Genomic DNA, 16,901 nt, shown 5'->3' with positions numbered 1-16,901 from the left:
TTCCACCAAAAACATAATTAGCTATCATGATTAAAAGCCTGTTTTATCTGTGAAACATGTTATGACATTCCACATTTTTCCCATTTCAGATTTCAGAATAAACTACTGTAGGTTTTCAGCAGATGAAAATTACCTTTAACTGGTGGCTCTGCAAATTTCAGTGAAATTACCTGAAATCCCAGCATGATACACTCCAGTCCTGCATCTACCAGGACCGAATTTTCCTTTTGTTTTGCAGATGGAAATCATGTAATGTTTCTTTTAATATAGTAGGGGTATCTGAAAATTCAACCTCCCTAATCCAATCCTTATTATTCACCATTTCATTTTCCTAAGAGTGAAAGCAATATTGGGAGCTTCAAGGCTGGTAGTCAGGGCCATGTGCTACTCCAAACAGCAGGTCATTGCAATGGCAGTGGGATTTTCGCAGTGTCTCAGGCTGGAGCACAGTTTAGGGCGGGGCAAATGACAGGCAAAGGAGGCTTACAGTGTGTGAAGGGCTGGCAGTGGTGTGTGTGAGGGCAGTGGACCCTGATGGGGTGGAGCAGGTGACGTGAATCCCAATGGCTCCCGTTGCAATTCCTATTAATTCAAGATGGTCACGGACCCTGATGCCATGGCAGCTTTTGTGAACCCCAGGATGTAAAAGTGTAATTGTCAAGAAAGTCAAGTTTACCTCCAGAAGCTCAAATGTGGCAAGAAGGTCTCCTCCTGAAAGACTTCCACAGTGCACTGGGTGGTAACAAAGTTTTGGTGGTTCATAGTTTTGATGAGCAAGTCTCACCACAGGGGCAGCCACTGTAGACCCAATATATTCTGCCTTACCCTAAATAAAGGAGAATACAGGGGTCAAATGCATTTGCATTTCACAACAGTCATAGGAGCCAAGATGATGCAGAGCTTAGTATTTATGAAAAAACCTTCTCCTGAAGGAAAGGCCCAGGTAAGATGCAAGGCAGCTGTGAAAAGGAAGAGCTGAGTACTTATTAGCTCTTGAGAGTATCCAAAATTTCTAGCTCTATATTCAGTCAGTGAGAGTGCGTCAGAATCTGCATGGTCTTGACCCAGACTTAGATACAATATTTACAGTTGTGTTCAAGGGACCTGGGGGAAAGATGCTTCTGATTTCTGCAAGCTGGTCTTTGGCAGCAAGATTCACTTGGGGAAAATGCAAGGCCACATCTTTGCAAGGACATGCAGTGAATCTCAGGGCTGCTCTCAGATGTTAAACTGCAAACCACAGTAGCACTGAGCTCTATTCAGCCAGGTGATCCATTTAAAGCCTACTCAGTGATTCAGCTTTGCTTCCATGCTTGCAGTAGCATGTAGGAGCCCAGGTTTTTTAGTGAGAAGAATTTTGAGCTTACCACTGCGTCATCATCGTACAGCTCGATGACAATCTCTGGTGGGAACTGGGCAATCTCCTCTTTGTCACCATGAAGGACGATGCTGTTGAAGAGCAGTGTCTGGTTCCAGGTGGGAGATAATGTCTGAGAAATGATCTAATGGAAGAGATGAAATGTTTAATGAGCTGTCTGGTTGGCTGTCCTTCAGCAGGACATGCTCATCTGCTGATGACATCCTTTCCCACAGCCTGAACAATGCCACGACTGAGACATCCCATTTTTTCAGCACCTCCTCCTAGTCGGAGGAATATGACTCTCTCACTTTGAGGCTGGTATCTCCAATTTCTTCATTTCCCTGTTTGCCTCACAAATCCCTGGCAAGCATATCAATACATGACAACCAGTCTGTGTAGACAAACTTCATTATTAAAGTTAGAGGAAAGCTGTTGGTTTAGGAAAGCAGGCACATGCCAAGTCCTATTAAAATAAACCCTTTGCCATAACTGAGGCCAGTTTTCACTTTTCCAGGGCACATTTTTAAAATCTTATTTTTAGTTCTGTGTAATGACACTTAACACTTTATTAAAAAAAAATATATTTTCCTGAATCACTCAAAATAAATTGGAAATTTTTAATTTGTTGTAATTTGAATTAGGTGGATGCTTATAGCATTTCATCATAGACAATGTTTTAACTGTCTAGGCAGAAAATATATTTAACAAAGATAACATTTAAAGTGGAAAAATGTGCCAACTTCAAAATGACTCATAACTTGTTATCATTCTTTTGAATGGAAATAAGGCTCTACTACCATTTATTGGCACTTGGCTGACACACTTATGAAAACATGCAAGGTATCAGCTGCAATATTTTATTCAGGGGGTGAATAAACTTAACACTTCTGTGCCTATAAACCACTATTTTTCCTGGGCCAAATTCTATTTTCCAGAATCTGGTGCATCTAGACACAAATTTAATTGGATTCATTCACCATCTTCTATTAGAAGTTAAAATCACATTATGGGAAAAAATCAATTAATAACCCTGAGGCAAAAGTAGCACAAGCAGGCATTTACAACTTAGAGAAAGGTTTTTATTTCTTGCTCCCTTTGGCACATGTAACAGAACTTGCTTTGTAACAGAATAAGTTGTCAGAGGAATTTTAGAATTAATTAAATTAAAACAGTCATCTGTGAAGTTTTGGAGGGAGGGGCTGGATGGGAGGGTTAAATACTTTTTGTGAAGCAAGACCATATTTGGCTCAGCAAATTCTGTTTGTGGCATCATTGTCAGAATTCCTGCCCAATTTTAACTCCAGCATAGTTGTAAAGAGCTCAGGATCTTTGAAAGCCAGTCTTCATGTTCTGTGAGAGACCGTCCTTGTGCTCACTTTCCTGGGCTGTACTTCAACTGTTCTTGCTGAAACTCTGTAGAAGTTTCCACTTCTCTCTAGAGGCCCCACAGGAGACCATTTGATCCCTGGAGTTTCCTGAGGGAGATTGGAGACCATTCCCTATGGGCATATTTTAGCACCCTTTAAGTCTCCCACCTCTCTGTTTTCAGCTCATTTCCATCTTAGCGCTCTAAAACCACCAGTGTGCTTTGCCACATTCCATCACAAAGCCATGCTGGCTCACATGGCTACAGAAGCCATAGAAAGGTCTTCACTCTGCTCAATGACTGAATGCATAGGCTAGTGGAAAAGAGAGCCATGAGGGTTCATCCTTATATCCACCTTTATACCTAGCAATGATGACAGTCCAAATTTAAAACACGTAAAAAAAGATGTGAAGAAAGGTACACTTGCTCCAAAGTCCCAATAGTCCCAGAGAATTTGATATCTGAGCTAAAATAAACTAGTACTGCTGCACCTCTTATTAGAGTAGTGAGTAACACGTAAACTTTTGCCTTGTTTGCAGTGGACTCTCAGGATCTGGTCTTTAACAGCAGGCATCTAACTTTTCTTGCTAGGTGCCTCCTTACAAAACCAAGGTTTTCCCTTTTCATAGCTTAATTGTAAAAAAAAAAAAAACAAAAAAAACAAAACCAAAAAAGCTTTTAGTCACCAAAAGAGACTTTGGAACTTACTTTTGTGGTCTGGCAGCGTGATGTGAAGGTAACCTTTGCAAAAGGATCAGAAAGTCCAGTGCTGTCAGCGGCAATGAGCCCCCTTGCCTGATACATGTGGGCTCTCAGCTGGAAGAGGTGCGGGGCTACATCATGACAGAGAAAACAGTAGCATCAGCTCCGTGGAAATAGTGCAGCACATGGGTAGGAGGGCAAGATGCATCAGCTGCTGTCCAACCAGGATCTGACAAGGGGTACTGTTGCTAGTGCTGTCTCACTGAAGAAACACCTGAGACACTCAGAAGTTGTGCAAGACATCTGAATTCACTTAAAATCAGTTATGTAGGTCTCTACTGCAAGGCTATTAAGTGCCAATTTTTATCTCCCATCACTCTTTTATCTACTAGGTGTTCTATGCATCATCAGGAGAACTGAGGGATGCTTCCTCTGCAAGGAGACAGATCCATGGGACAGGGAACAGAAAATGCAAGCAAACAAGTTCTTTCTTTCCCTGACATCTACAAAGTGTCCATGGCAAAACTGATGACTTGGCAATGATGCCAGCCTTTTCTGATGGGAAGAAACAAAGCCATTATCATCTTAGAACAGTTGCTTTATATAGGGGTTGTGCCACACTGTGAACTAGTGCTTTTGAGGCCATTTCTCTTAATTGTTAATATGGAGAAGGAAGAATGTCTTACTTTTATACAGCAGGCAAGCAGGTGAGGGCACCACACTGTGCCCTGAGCTGGTGTTAGATGGTAATTCAATCTCATATCCTACAGGCAAATTCTCCATGGCACTGTGGGCATAGCTGGTAGGTCCAAGCCACAGGTAGATGTCCACCTTTGCCTGCACAGGCCAGCCCTGTGGGCGCTTGCCTGGAAGCTTAAGAAAAAATCCAACATCACCAACAAGCTCAAGAGAGACGGCTGGATGCTGAGTCTCATCAAGCCAGAGTGAAACAAAGCACCATTCTCTGAGCTGATATACTGATAAACGGCATTTCTCCACAGTGAGTGGCCCCTGAGACGCATTTAGCACAAGAAACTTCTGTGATTCTTAGGGCAGGAATTAGTAGTTTGCTCAACTAACAGTCTATGTAAACTGCATACTGCCTAATATGCAGAGGTTGTGCAGGCTACCTTATAGCTGCACACATATAAGTGCTATCTTATGCCCTACTTTGCCCAGACTTCAGCCCACTTTCCATTTTATGCAGTTTTGCTAGTCTCCAGTACTTAGTCCCATGTACTAAAAATATTACTCCATTGGGCAGGTCAGAAAACATTTCCACTGTAAAATGTTACTAGGCTTGACCTATTATTTCCTTTTTCTTCCTTCCCACTTCATCTAGATCTGCTAAGTTCAGAGTTTAGTATTGTCTGTTCCTAAGGTAGTTCTTAATACTGAAGGGGCTGGATAGCTAGTTGCAGAATATTTTATTTCATGCAGGCAAGTAGCACTTTGCTTAGCAAGTAGTACTTTGCTTAGCAAGTACCTATGGCAAGTATCTCAGGATCTTAGATGTTTTTATCTGCTCTTTAGCTGTGCTTTATGGGAGTATTCCCAGAAGTCCAAGGTGAAAAACCACTAAAATGTCATTATATGAAGTTACTGTTGTCTGGAGCATTTGGGTTTTTCCTGATTGTCACAGTGGCAATTACACTGCACAGTATTCCACTCTAGGTACTACCAGTCCCCCTGCCTTTGTAGGAGTATATCCACTAGGGCTTTCCTTCAACATGAATAATCCCATAACAGTATTTTGGACATATATTGCACAAACTTATGCATGTTTTAAATAGAAAGTATAAATAATTCCTGTATTACCCCTGAATACCTAGGTTTCCTTGCTGAGTGCTGATCTCTCACCAGTCTGCTCGCAGACTTTCATGTGCTGCATTCTGACGTTTTTGCCAGCAAAGAGGCTGAACCTTTTCTATTTGTTTATGTATACAGACATTGATAAACAATGTTCTATACTTGCCATAAGAAGTAGTAAGGGAATTAATTGCTCATACATCTAAAGCCTGGCAATGATACAGTGCTTAAAGAATGACAAGCATAAATGTAAGAAGCAAATACTAATAAATGGCAGATACAAATCTGTACATATTTTTACACTACAAAGATGAATCTGTAAAATAGCATCCCTGGAAGAAATTTGAATATCTAATGCCCCACAGGCATTACCTGTGTTTGCAGAGTGCCAAAGACTTACTTTCAGGAAATGAGTTTTAATCTTCCCACAGTCCTTGCCTCTCTGCTCTTTCGCTGGGGAGTAGAGTATGCTTTTTGCTGGGACTCTTGCATATGCAACTCTTTTGTTGTTGCTGATCATCCAGATGAACACATCAGGCACTGTATTCTGTGGCTGTTAAACAAAGAATATTGAACTAAAACTGAATTTTTTCTGTGAGCCACCACCATTGTATTTTTGTTGAAACACTCTGATGCCCTCATGGCTCCTGTGGAGTGGCAGATGTGCACCTGAACTAAAAGAGGCTGTCACTTCATGCTTTGCAGTCCACACCTCCATGTCTAATTACAGCTGAAGGTAAAGAGCTTTGTAGAGTGATTAAGGAGCACCCACCTCATAAATCATTTTAGGAGAAACTAAAATTAAGGATCTGGGTATAACTCTGTCCCAGGAAGTAACTTAACCACAGACCACATAAGTAACTACCATGGAAATACCATCAACTTCATTACACCAGCAAACCAAAAAGGACCAGGACCAAACTCAAACACTGGCATATGATCATCTTTTCTGCTTGTGACGATGCTCAGTGAGATTACCTTGCCCTGTCCCAAATAATGTTTCCCCAAGCAAAGCTTCAGTGAGGTTTGAAACAAAGACCAGCCAAGGGGCTGTTCCCCGGAGGAACTGTAAGCAGGATTACTCTGTTATTGGAAGGAAGAGAATTTGTGTGTAGGATGCAACCATGCCGCTGTGCCACTTGGTCTCTGAGCCAGGGAACAGCCATGGCTCTGTTTGGTTTGTGAGCACAGGCAGCTCTCAGAGGCACAGCTCTCCAGTGGCTGGCTTTTGGCCCAACCAAATAAATAAATTCTTCTGTTATTCTCAAGCTAAATAATATAGACACCCCTGAGCTCATCTAAGTCCAAATCCAAACAGGTGTCCATACAGGTGGAGACATGAGTTCAGATCAGAAAGTTGGCTTCTCCAAGCCACAAGGTATCAGATGACCTTATTATAAAAAATATATCTGTGATGCATCCTCTCCATACCACACAGCCCAGCCTTTCCTACCCCAGTTTGATAACAGGTCCACTCAATGCAAAACAGGATTGGGTCCAGATATCTGAAGGAGAACTCTTTGGATAACCAAGCCAGGATTTATTAATCACATGGGATTATGAAAATTAAAGCCAAGTCTTGGATTTTAATTTTTTCTGAATTCTGTGTGGATTACCTCATCAACCAAGAAACGAATTTTATCTATAAAGCTCTGAGTCTCACGAATCATTTCATCTAGTGGCATCTTCTTTTTCTGCTGCTGAACAATTCCCTTGGCATCACTGGACATTGCTTCCTGCAGTCAGGAAAGACAATATATACTTTTCATCTGTTATCAAGTAGTTTGAACTGAAAGAGAAACAGTCTTTGATTCAAGTCAAAAAGAGAAGATGGAGACACTTTGTTCAATGTTTCTTTGTCACAACAGAAACAGATAAACTCTTTGGAGCTGGATAACACAAAAAGTGAATGTCCTCCGTTTGGTCTTTGTGTGTATACTGCATGTATGGAAGTCCCCAAAAACATGTGATTGCCACCTGGAATTACTGGGCCTTAATCCTGCCAGAAGGCACAACCTTTTGTCCTACAAGCAGTAAAAAAAGCTAATAAATACTCAGATGACCTCCATCCAGTTTTGTTTCTTCTCACTGGTTCCCTGGAGGAGATTACTAGGTCCAGGAATATCAAATGCCAGACTTTACTAGTCTTGAGGTTCAGCAGCACGACAGTAGTTAAATGTCTAACAGCAGTGTAAATTTGGTGCTTTTCCACTAAACTCAGCATCATGCCATTTTAAGATGCATGGACAAGAACAATAATCTCATTATAATGTCTTATTTGTATTTAAAAGCAACATCTTTGGATTCATTTTAGTGTATCTGACACCTCTTCATTAAGCACAGTGGGATTTATTAAAAAATATGCTCATGGATACTATATTCATATGAATTACAAAGCATTCCCATATGGTGGAATCAAACAAAAAATAAAATGTCTACAACCAGTGTGCTTTCAGTAATCATCATTACATCAATGCTTATAGGAAAAGAACACACATACCAACTCTTGCTTGAACAGCATGAGCCTCTTTTTGTCCAAAGCAGTGTAGTTCAACCCTTTGGGCTTCTTTTCAGCAATGACCATGAACGCCCTAGGACACATGAATAGCAGGTTTTCTAAATCTGTTATTTTTTTAAAGTGAGAATCCTAATGTGCTAAAATACATTGGAATGTTCTATGTCTGCTGCAGTACATGAAGCAGAAGACAAAGATGCTGAAAATCTCTAAAATATTATGCAACTATAAGATTCAAAGAAAAGAATCCAAAACCTCTGCACCACACTTCAGAGAAATGGGTTAATAATATCTAGAAATAAGGGGTTATACCTATTTTGAGCCCAATCATGTCATTTGATACAGAGCCCACTGGATCCATACCAATATGTGGCATCCTTTGTCTTTATATTAACCTTGTCTTTTTATTTTTTACAGTGTATCTATCACACACTTTATTAAATCCTACTTATCACATATACAACGTATTCTTAGAGTCCTGAAAGCCAAAATAATATGACAATGATTGGCAATTGTCTATTGTCAGTTCTGAATATGGAAAATAGCAATAAATATTTTCTCAGTCTAAATAAAAACTGTAATTTGGGAAGGCCTTTACTTTTACAGAAGAATAAATAAAATATATATCTCAGTAAGTTTACTGTACTTTCTAAAAATTATCATCAGTTTCCTTGCCTAGCCTTGAATTTGTAGCCAGCATTAAATTTGATTTTCTGTATGCATCTAGTAAATGTTATTACCGGCTTTGATTGATAAAACCATTTAGGGTCTTCTTCATCTTCTCCTCAGCTGCAGTCTCTGAAACCTTGATCAAGTCCTTTACTTGCTCTAATGATTCTTCCTATGAAAAACACATGAGAAAGCCATTATGCACAGGAGGGCACTCTGTCATTCTGTCGGTGTTACAGCACCATTTATGACTAGCAGGAATGAGGGAGGCTCATTCAAAGGGAAACTTTGTGGCCTGACAGAAAGAACCTTTGATATATCACTATACTTGAAGTGCACAGAGAAAAGACATAATATATTTTGACCTTTTCCCAGTCTTTCCAATTACTAGTCCAAGCTATTACTGCTTGGAGCAACTTTGTGTTCTTACTTCTTTGAGGAAGATCAATCAGTGAGAAACATTATCTGTTAGGTAGGAGAAAAAAAGCTAGTTCTTCTTGGTTCTGTTTCTAACCCTGCTGCTTAACTTTAGCAAGCTGCTGGAGTTAACATCTTAAACTTCAGTGGTCACCTAAATCCATATGTAAGGTCCATCACAAAACCTGCTGTTGTCCATGAGGAATGGAGTCTGTTCTCACAAGCTAAAATAAATAGCTGGATTTCCAGCAGGGCCTGTGGGGGTTCAGGTGCACTGACAAACATATCTCTCCACATTTGTATATTCAGTTGTTTAATTTTCAAATACCTGGATTCAAAACGTTGGCTTATAAGTCATTGTATTCTCCTGATACAACCTTGCATAAGTATGACTTCAGTGTCACTGCTCACGAGATATATATGGATAAATGAGGGATGAATCAGACTCTTAATCTCAGTGCCCCACATTAAAATATTCAGCATTAGGAGTCACTTTTAAAAAAACCAAACAGCAAAACCTACATTCTTGAGACTGTTGATAGTCAACTTTAAACAAGGGCAGGAAAAAACCATCATTATGGGAGAGCACTATGACTAGGACATCAAAGTGACTGCCCTTAAGATAATATGCCATTCTGTCTCTCTCAATGTTTTAGGAAAACTAAGAGCAAATACTGTCCTTTAAGGAGTGCCCAGCATAAATATATGGCAAGAAGACATTAGAGGAAGAGCCATAGGAGACAGAATTGCTCTGTATCTCATACTTTAATTGTTTGAATGTTTTTACAAAGAATAAAACATTGCTGAGGAAAGAATGCAGACCTACAGCCGAAAAAATAGAGTTGTGGTCAGGAATACTTGGGCAGCTTTAATAGTTCAAAGCAATTTGGGGGGAGAAAAAAGGAAAGGGTTAATATCAGCTACTTTCTCACAAAATTAACAACAAGGAATGCAGCTGGGCAAAATTTTGAAGGCCAGATTTGGGAAATGCGGCCTCTCACTGCTATACTTTACTGAGTACAGGAGCCTGGGAGGATGGTTGCCACTTACCAGGTGATCTGCCATTTTCTCAAGAGTGTTGGAGGAGTACAGCCGGAAGGTCTGGTTGCCCCAGTAGCTCTTTACACAGGTACAGGGCTTCCTCTCATCATATGGCAGGTACTGGTAGTTCCTGTGAAAACAAAGGTAGGGAACAGATCATGAAGATGACAGAGCAGTTCAAGGGGAGGCAGAGCAAAGAAAAATTGTTTGGTGCTCTCACAGCACAGAAACTGTAGACGCAACAGGATGTGTTCTCACGAACTGACAAGTAAATCCTGGAAAGAGCAAACACAAACATCACTTATGCTATCTGTGAGATCCCTGAAGAGAAAATGTTTGAGATCAATGGATCTACTTTCAGTGCTTTCCAGGGTGGGAGAAAAGCCAGACAAAAAGGCATGCAGAGAGGTTCTGAAATACTATTAATGGTGGGAAGCCACGAGGGAAAAAGGAACAAAGACTAATATCTGATCACCTCTCCAAAAGCAATGGTTCCACACACTGCACAGTGGGAGAGGCATGGCAGAGTCTCAACACCACATTACTTCCACAAGATGCTCTTTTTCAGAGTTTGTGGAGACTGACATTCCCTATCAGAAACTGATCTGCAAGGCCCTGCTTAGTAAAAGTAGTACCAAACTCATAATAACTCAGTGATAAAATGGATCCACTGCTCTCTCTTTTCGCACTGTTGATCTTAGGTCCAAGTTGTCATATTGACTCTTATTGTAACTCTGCTTTGTGTGCTCAGCTGCATGAGTGACTTGCACTGAAAAAAAATGAGCAGGATGCCAGCATAACCAGAGTCTCTGCAGACCTGCCACAAAGCTTGATGTTTTGATTAGAGCTGTAATAGGTACTATGTCAAGTCCATATATCTGATAAGCACATTGTCCTCCTTTATATAAATACTACAGCCTCATGAAACTTAATTGCTTGGCCACACTGGATTTAACAATAGAGGAATAGAGGCCTCCTCATTTTCCATACCAATGGTGGGACAGAGGAGACCTTTTTAATGTGTATGAACATCTGCAAACCACTTCACGTTCTTCTGGCCATGGCTCTAATGGCCTCAGATAGTCTCAGTGATTTCAGGTAGAACTGGCCACATGTGTTTCATCATCAAACCAAGACCATGGAAATCAAATCACTTGTTGTTCTTGAGTGTCATATCAATGACTCCAAACTTCCACACACCCCTAAGAGGTTTATGTGTGAATTTTTTCCACTTAAAAAGATTAATATCTTCTCTGTAACTTCATTTTAGTGCCCCATGTGATATCAAAAGAGAGAGAATTTTCCATTTACTTTCTCCTCAATAACCTACTACAAAGTGAGAATTACCCATTGAATTTGGTGCACAGCAGAGCTACACAGGCCTTGGGCATCATTAATTTTGGTGCTTCCATAAAAGAGAAAATCAATTCAACTATCTCCCAGGGCCTGAACATATTAACCTGAAATTCATAGAGCTTATGAGCTTTTTCATTGGATTTACTAAGACGAGTATATAGCCATAAAAAAATTCAAATGGAAAACTGAAATTTCATGTCTATTATTCCCACTATCACAATTTTGAGGAATTTGAATTTTTTCAGTGTTATCTTATCCTTAGTATATAAGTTTTGACATAAATGTGGAAAACTCCTGGCAGTATCACGGGGTCTGCTTTAGAAGCCTTATTGCTTTGCCTGATCCTTTAATTAGTTAGTGGTTTTAATCTCCAAAATATACTCTTCTTTTTGTTTTCCATTATTCATTTATGAATCTAAAATGCAGTTTATCTAAACTACTGAATATCCCATTAAATACTGATTAATACTAAAAATATCCAGTGGTGAGACCAGTAAGATGCCATTATAAGAAGACAATGAAAAACTCATTAATTGGTATCTGTGGCTGGCCAAGCTGTTTTAAATAGCACAGGAGGGAAAAAAATATGCAGCATTCTACATAAATTTGAGGAAAAGGGATCTTTAATGAGAGAAAACTTTATTAATACGGGAGCAAGCCAAGAAGCAAATAGCTGATTTGAAGAGTGATTCATTCTTTTATAACAGTTCTTTAAATCTAAATTCTTGTTAAGGGAAAACTAAAAAATCCCAGCTTCTCTCAGGGAGGATAATAATGCTCTGCATGCACCCAAATCCGCAGTTCTGTTAACAAGGAAAGGCAACTATCCTTCTATCAAGCACTGAGGTTTTTTCCCTCTTTTTTTTTACTTGCTGCAAAACCAAAATTTTTTACCATGATATTGTCATTCTTGTTTTCTTTCACAAGTTCTTATTTAATCTAAGTGAGCCATTGACTGCAGAAAAGAATGAAAGTGCTTTTTAAATTTAGAGATATCCAGAAACCAAACAGATCCAGGTTGATATTTTCCTCCTGGTCCTTGTATCTGTAGACTGCTTGGCCTTCTAAAGAAAGAGGTACCATCTAGTCTTGGCAGTCACCTATATCGGGGATTGTTCTACCTACCAAAGCGATAAAGAAAATATTTCTTTTTATTAGCATCTTTCGAATGAATTAAACCTTTGTGATTCTGTTTATAAACAAGGCTATTTAGAAGAACTGTTCTGCATGTTTTCTTCCATAGCTCCATTTCTTTTCTCAAGGACTATTTCCTCCTACTTCTGTTACTACTTGCTGTTTAAGTCTGTATCTGTAATTATTAGCTCTGGAAAGTGTTCTGGGAAGTTGAATTTGCCTTGACCAGATGTCAATATTTCACATGTGGTATTGTGCTTCTGGAGCTGGACACTGGCTGGATGTTACTTGTGATCACAGTGTGGGACCCTAAACCAGGGATGGCACTGAAGTTGTGTTTTCCTGTAGCTTTTCAATGTACAGTTGGTGTAACACAGCCCTTTTAGAAAGGGTTCAAGAGCCCAAGATTAGATGAGTATAAAATGGCTCAGAGCCTGTTCACTTCAGTGAAGACTAAAAAATTTACTGTTGTGAGAGATGTAATTGAGGACCTAAAAGCCTCCATTTCACACAAACTCTTTAATGCTGCCAAGGTTCCTCAATGAGTCCCACAGGATTATAAAATAAGAACCAGAGTCCTACATGACGTTTTTGAAACACAGATCCTCACCTGTTCCCACCTGTGATCAGTGGCTTCTCGGGAGGTGTGGTAGATATCAAGGGTACTCCAAGGTCATGAGAAATGTCATCTTCCCCCTCATGCAGAAGGCTTTCTTCTGCTTCTCCATTATGTGTCTTCTTTTTCCCTCCAGCTCCTGCTGACACCCCATCAGTAGTACTTCCAAAGTTACCTAGAGACCCAGGGTTACAGGAGATGTCTAACTTGGAGGTGGTAAACATGAATGGGTTTAAAAAAAGAAAACAACCAGTCATACCAGTGGGAAATCTTTGTCCCCTCCTGTTCATTTAGCTGTTTTAACCACACCACAGTTTATAAAGGTTGTGACAGGTTATGTTTGTCTGTGGAATGTCAGGTGCCGGGACAGTGTTTCCTTACCTGTCCCATGTGATATATACCTAGTATATCACATCACTAAGTGATGTGATCCTCTGGTTGCTGGCCCCCAGGACCTCCAGCTTTTGCTAAAGAAATTCAGAAACCAAAACAATACTGCTGTTGATATTTCTATACTCCAGAGCCCTGATATGGCATTGATTTACACAGAAAATGTATGTTTTCTTCAAACATATGGATGATCATTTCAAAGTTTAGTCTCAGAAGTGATAAACTCTTTTTCAGACAAGTAAATTTTGTATAGTAGGGTTGCAGAGTTAGTAATTACAATGCTTTGAGGCCTCAGCTTCAAGCCTAATGCCAGACAACTCTGCTAATGATACAATCATCTTCCCAAAAAGGATTTTGCTTTAAAGGGCAATTAGCACTGGGAAAGAGGTACATCCATCAAACTGATAATTACAGATTTTAAAAGAGACAGGCAGAAAACAATCCCTGCAAGAGAAGAGTGTACTGAATCACCCCATATGACCTCCTGATCTGAATTGTTGGTTCAGCCTTTTGTGTAAATAATGACAACTTGCCAAGTTTGGATCCAAATTTCCACTACACAGGTAGCTAATAGATGTTCAGGTCCAGAATTCAGAGCCAGATTCATCTTTAGTATTAATTCTGACAAGAATCAATATCGTTTCTTGCCCAACTATTTAAATGAGTTTCTTGTCATTCTCAGCTCAGCTTCCTGCTAAGTTTCGGCAGGAATCAGTATCACTCCTTGATTCCCGTTTGTCACAGCATCTCTCCCTGCACACGTAGCCTTACAGCTGAGCACAGTCATGGACACGAGCAAAGACTGAAAGTGTCAGGGTGCTACCGTGCACCTGGGCTCTTGCTGGATCTGGTACAGAGATAATCAAACCCCTGCAAGGGAAACGAGACCAATTTCTCTCTTAAGAGAAAGTTCTTCTGCTTTGAAAATATGCACTCAATGTTCATGAAAATGTCTTCATTTTCTCTTCAGTCTGCTTCCATGGACAACCTAGCTCCATGATGAGGAGCACATGGAGTACGGTCCTGCTTTCCACTGGAAGAGGAAAGGACTTACCAGGAGAATGTTAGGACAAGCTGGTGCATTCAATTTGAGTCTTGGCTGTACATCACCCCCCTGCCCCACTCCACCCACAGGTAATTAATGGGATTGGCCAATACAATGGACAGGGATCCTTTCCAAAAAGGGCTCCCTCACAGCCAGGGACTAATTGCAATGGACATCACAGAATGAACTCTGCCTGAAGTAAATTATGTGAGTTTGATCTCACATAAGAGGCTAAATACTGGCTAAGTTGCTGTATATAGTGGGTGAGAGGATTTGTATTAATACAGGGCATTTGGGGCATAAGACAGCATCAGTATGCTCAGCTTGACAGTTATCCAGAGAAATGATAATCAGGGTTTAACTCAAATGTAAGCTCTACTCTGAAGCTGACTCCTGAACCCTGAGACACACCAGTCAGTAACACCTATCATCCCATTGCTCCTGAGGCTCCCTCTCTGCTTTGGGTAAGACCATAACACACTTACCGACAGAAACCTCAAAGGTTATTGGCTTGTCCCCAAACTTCCTATCAATCATTGTGGCTTCAAAAAATGTCCCAAAGAGAAGGAATTCCTCAAATTTCTCTTCATAGATCTATTGGAGAAGAAGGAGGAAAATGTTGGCATTTATTTTACCGTTTACTATTTCTTAAAGGACAAAGGAAAAGCGTAACGGTCTTTTGTGGAGTTTTAAGGCTCTGCTGGGCTCTGTTTACACCTATTGGAGACCCAGCATCTGCTTGTCCCTGGGATGGACTCTCAATCAAGGAGGACCAGCTAACACTTCTGATGCTCTTAGGTCATTAACAAAAAAGCTATTAGGCCCAAGCCAAGACTAAGCTCAAAGGTGACATACTTTATGGTTTGAGTTCTCCCCAGATTTACACCCCAGGTGCTGCCATCTTCCCATCCAAACCCTTCTCATTTCACAAGTGCAAACTGAGGCCCATTAGGCAAGATCAGCAGTAGCTTCTTCTGCAATGTGTGTGAGGCAATGAATGAAACATCATCTCTACATGAATATTTGTTTCCCTGTCTTCTGCAAAGCAGAAAAACTTTTTGACACAGTCCATGATCTCTGCATTTTGAAAAACCTCTGCTATACACAGCAAAAGAGCATAGGTCTTCAGTGAAAGGATTAGCAGCATCATATAAAGTCAACAGCACAAACAGAGTGCAGCTCCAGAGTAACTCTAGCTTTTTATACTTTTCCAGTATGAAATCCAGAACATAGGGTGTCTAATAAAGCCGAGGCTCAGAGACTACGACACACGCATCTATCTCCCATTATAAAAAAAAACAAATTTTAATATCTTCTTGCTGTTGGACTAGGTCAATAAAGTTGTGCTGTGGGGATGGATAATTTGCTTCTGTTGTCTTGGAGGGTCTGTGAGACATTTTTCACATTATTGGTAATGTCTCCAGTTCCTGCTTTTCCTTTCAGAGTTGTAATACTGTCTACTGTAGCATGAAATATTGCTGAATGTCAAAACCAAAAGAATATCAAGCATCACTGTATCATGTTGTTGCCTTTTATTCCTTCTCTATTTGAAACTGAGACACAGCAGCTGGAAATAAATCCTTATTATTACTATTAATGTTTTTTGGTGTTACAGCAGGGTTTGTTTCCCTACCTGGGGTATTTAGCCAGGACCTAAGACCATAGTGTCTGAGATACTCATAATGGATTTATTGCATATAAAGGAAAATTTATATGGAAATAAAGGTCTTTGAATGTCACCTCTATTACAGTCTTCAGAGAAGAACTGAGGGACAGAGGTAATTTACAACTATATGAGTAAATAAGTAAGAGCGGGGCACAGGTTCACACAACTGGCTTGCAATTGCCCATGCCAGTTCTCTGCTAACACACTCCTTGACCCACTCCAGCCAGCCCTCATGCCAGAAGTGCCAGGGCACATGCCAAGAAAAAGCACTTCTCAAGGCTAGGCCTCAAGACCAAAGAATAATTGCTCCTCTCCTATTTACTTGTAGAGATGGAGTTGAAAGACCAAGAATCAGAAGTAATGAAGGACACATATCTTAAGAAGTGAGCTAGAACTCACACTACAAAAGCCAAAGTTTTGATCAATGATATAGATTCACAGAATCATCAAGGCTGGAAAAGACTTCTGAGATCATCAAGTCCAAATTTGACTGAACCTGCTCATTGAACTATGTCACAAAACACCACATCTACTCATTTTTTGAACACTTCCAGCAATGGTGACTCCACCACTTCCCTGGGGAACCTGTTCCAATGCTTAACCACTCTTTCAGCGAAGACATTTTTCCTAATATCCAACCTGAACCTCCCCTGGCACAACTCATGGCCACTTCCCCTTGTCCTATTGCTAGCTGACTGGGAGAAGAGGCCAACCTCCACCTCACCACAACCTCCTTTCAGGCAGTTGTCATAGATACACGAAAATGAGAGGAAAATTGGTTATGAGAATATTTTTTTCCTATTTATTGGGTTAAA

General features: G+C 40.2%; 1 protein-coding gene across 1 annotated transcript in view; it reads right to left on the bottom strand.

Annotated features, from left to right (window-relative positions):
* The window catches only part of FER1L6 (fer-1 like family member 6), a 59,044-nt gene that overhangs the window by 28,007 nt on the left and 14,136 nt on the right, over window positions 1–16,901 (bottom strand). Inside the window, exons 11-21 of the mRNA XM_032109825.1 lie at window positions 14,906–15,014; window positions 12,980–13,160; window positions 9,889–10,009; window positions 8,493–8,593; window positions 7,738–7,828; window positions 6,854–6,973; window positions 5,638–5,790; window positions 4,115–4,301; window positions 3,435–3,559; window positions 1,368–1,502; window positions 677–826 (exon numbers count right to left, since the gene is read on the bottom strand). Coding sequence (XP_031965716.1) covers window positions 677–826; window positions 1,368–1,502; window positions 3,435–3,559; window positions 4,115–4,301; window positions 5,638–5,790; window positions 6,854–6,973; window positions 7,738–7,828; window positions 8,493–8,593; window positions 9,889–10,009; window positions 12,980–13,160; window positions 14,906–15,014 — 1,473 coding nt within the window. The remainder of the gene's footprint in view (window positions 1–676; window positions 827–1,367; window positions 1,503–3,434; window positions 3,560–4,114; window positions 4,302–5,637; window positions 5,791–6,853; window positions 6,974–7,737; window positions 7,829–8,492; window positions 8,594–9,888; window positions 10,010–12,979; window positions 13,161–14,905; window positions 15,015–16,901) is intronic.

This window comes from Corvus moneduloides, chromosome 1 (assembly GCF_009650955.1).
Source record: "Corvus moneduloides isolate bCorMon1 chromosome 1, bCorMon1.pri, whole genome shotgun sequence".
NCBI classification, from domain to species: Eukaryota; Metazoa; Chordata; class Aves; order Passeriformes; family Corvidae; genus Corvus; species Corvus moneduloides.
The sequence above is the reverse complement of the archived record's forward strand: the minus strand, read 5'-3'. Positions and strand labels throughout refer to the sequence as shown.